The sequence below is a fragment of the Malania oleifera genome, chromosome 6, assembly GCF_029873635.1.
Source record: "Malania oleifera isolate guangnan ecotype guangnan chromosome 6, ASM2987363v1, whole genome shotgun sequence".
Classification (NCBI taxonomy): Eukaryota; Viridiplantae; Streptophyta; class Magnoliopsida; order Santalales; family Ximeniaceae; genus Malania; species Malania oleifera.
This window is the reverse complement of record NC_080422.1, coordinates 47,753,304-47,755,946: the sequence shown is the minus strand read 5'-3', so window position 1 is coordinate 47,755,946 and position 2,643 is coordinate 47,753,304. Positions and strand designations below refer to the sequence as shown.

At 39.1% G+C, this 2,643-nt stretch overlaps 1 protein-coding gene across 1 annotated transcript; it reads left to right on the top strand.

Moving 5' to 3' along the window:
* The first annotated feature begins 721 nt into the window (after window positions 1-721).
* LOC131157534 (probable xyloglucan endotransglucosylase/hydrolase protein 23) lies at window positions 722-2,254 on the top strand. The gene is made up of 3 exons (XM_058111763.1): window positions 722-1,170; window positions 1,327-1,520; window positions 1,636-2,254. Exons 1-3 carry the CDS (start codon window positions 871-873, stop codon window positions 2,045-2,047), a joined length of 906 nt encoding a protein of 301 aa, XP_057967746.1. The 5' UTR covers window positions 722-870; the 3' UTR covers window positions 2,048-2,254.
* Window positions 2,255-2,643: the final 389 nt, after the last annotated feature.

The window sequence follows — 2,643 nt, the reverse complement described above, 5'->3', positions numbered from 1 at the left end:
TAAATGGGCGGGTTAGGGTTTACTAGGTTCTTACCCGTTTAATCTCGACTTGTTTACGACCCGACCTGTCTACAACCCACCCGAACACGGCCCGTGAACCCATTTTGTCACCTCTACTAGTAAGAGCCAGTAACTCCGCTCAAGTTCAAATTTTTCAGAGAAAACAACCTTAATATTACCTGATTAGTCACGGATGATATCACCACCACCACAAGTCAAGTTTTTTACTACTCTTACTAGACCAGTTTGTAAGACATTTTTTTACTAGAAATGATGGTATCCGAAACTTTTTGAAAACTCAATTAATCTGTTACTCGAACTGCACTTCTACTATTTTCCACTTGGATGTCAAATTACTAACTCAAATGAAAAGTTATAGCCTGCAGGACCACTTTATTCATAAATTTTTTTAGAAACAAATCTTCTCGCTCCCAGAAAATATAATATTTGAGGAAATTATATAAGTAAAATTTGAAGTAGGTAAGGAAGTCGCGAGTGCTTGCAGTTACGTGTTTCAATTGGGTAGCCCATGGCCCTGCTTTTTTTCATTGTGAAAAACTGATCTCTCTAGAGTCTAGAGCCAATGGGTGTCCAAAACCTGAAATGATGCCAAACCGTGTTACAGGGTCAAAAGATAACGCCAACTGCTATTCCCATGTTGCCAACTGTGTTATTATACTTTTTCCTATTCATATGCCAACTGTCCACAGCTGAACTGAAGCTTCATGCCCATTTCCTCTTCTCCCTCCCTCTCGCATAAAAAACCCAACACACCTTCCATCCCAAGCACGCTCCAATACCATCCCTCCTCTTAATTCCAATATTATTGGTACCAACGAATTCCAATTCCTCCCTGTGCTTAGTATCACCATGCCCATGGCTTCGTCTCTGCTTTCTTCTTCAAATGTTGTGAAGATGCTGGTGTTCTCTTTTATGCTCAGCTCTTCAGTAGTACTCCTCTCGTCTGCAGCCAACTTCTACGAGAACTTTGACATCACTTGGGGAGACGGTCGTGCTCAAATTCTCAACAATGGCGACCTTCTCACTCTTTCCCTCGACAAAGCCTCTGGATCTGGTTTTCAATCCAAGCAGGAGTACCTCTTCGGCAAGATCGACATGCAGCTCAAGCTCGTCCCCGGTAACTCCGCAGGCACCGTCACTGCCTACTATGTAAGTAGCTAGTCCAAGCTTTTCAATCAGTTTTTAATTTTAATTAATATTTTGGAATAAACGTGGGGAATATTTCAGAGGTAGGATAAAATTTAGCTGTATCTCCATCTTGGGAATGTTAATTTGTTTAACTAACGCATCAAGTATGTGCTGCAGTTGTCGTCCCAAGGATCGACCCACGACGAGATAGACTTCGAATTCTTGGGGAACTTGAGTGGAGATCCCTACATTCTTCATACCAATGTTTTCGGCCAAGGCAAAGGCAATAGGGAGCAGCAATTCTATTTGTGGTTTGATCCCACTGCTGACTTTCACACCTATTCCATCCTCTGGAATCCTCAAGCCATAATGTGAGTATATGTACTCCCAACTAAAGTGACAAAATTAATTATATATACAGTTCCAGCGAACCTAGTTCGATCTAAATTTATGTTTTTTAACATCTTGACCGCGTCTCTGTTTCAGCTTTTCTGTGGATGGCACGCCTATTAGGGAATTCAAGAACATGGAATCAATGGGTGTTCCCTTTCCTAAAAATCAGCCGATGAGAATATACTCCAGTCTTTGGAATGCGGATGATTGGGCCACAAGAGGTGGGCTGGTGAAGGCAGACTGGACCCAAGCACCCTTCACCGCCTCCTACAGGAATTACAATGCTGATGCTTGTGTGTGGTCATCCGGAGCATCTTCATGTAGTTCACCTCCATCTTCTTCAACCTCTGGTACTGCGAATTCGTGGCTCACTCAGGAATTGGATTCTACTAGTCAAGAAAGACTAAAATGGGTTCAGCAAAACTACATGATTTACAATTATTGCACGGACACGAAGCGCTTCCCACAAGGTCTCCCTCTAGAGTGCACTTCCAGCATCCCTTAATTGAAGAGGATCCAGTCACTTTTTTTTTTTTTTCTTTTTCTTTTTTTTTTTGGCCTTCAATCTCATTTAATTAATTTATTCATTCATTATTTAGTGCCTTGGTATGTGCATATGTATATTCATTCGTTTTAATTGATGTACCATGTAATACCCTCTACAATCATATTAATTCCATATTGTAAAACTTGAAGATTGTGCAGACCAAAACTATTTTTTCGGGTATATTACTTTACCTAAATTCTAATATTTGCTTCTAATTAATAATTAACCATCAATTTTTATCAAACTACCTAAGCAATCACAATCATAAATTAATTAGTTATGAAGGGGCATAAAAATTTAAAACACTATTTATCCATCAAATTCCTATCCAAAACTTATACTCACAAATTTGGCTTTTTTTTTTTTTTTTTTGGATTACGCACCGAGTTTTCACGTGTCGGCTTTTTGATATTTTATGTCATGTCATTCATAAGGTTATTTTTTCAACTCTTGACAATTTTTTCTTGCCCTTTTAATATTTAGGTAAAATCCAACAATATCTTTTGAGTTTTTCAAAAAGGGCACTCCACCTTTTGTCTTTTTTAACTTGCCCT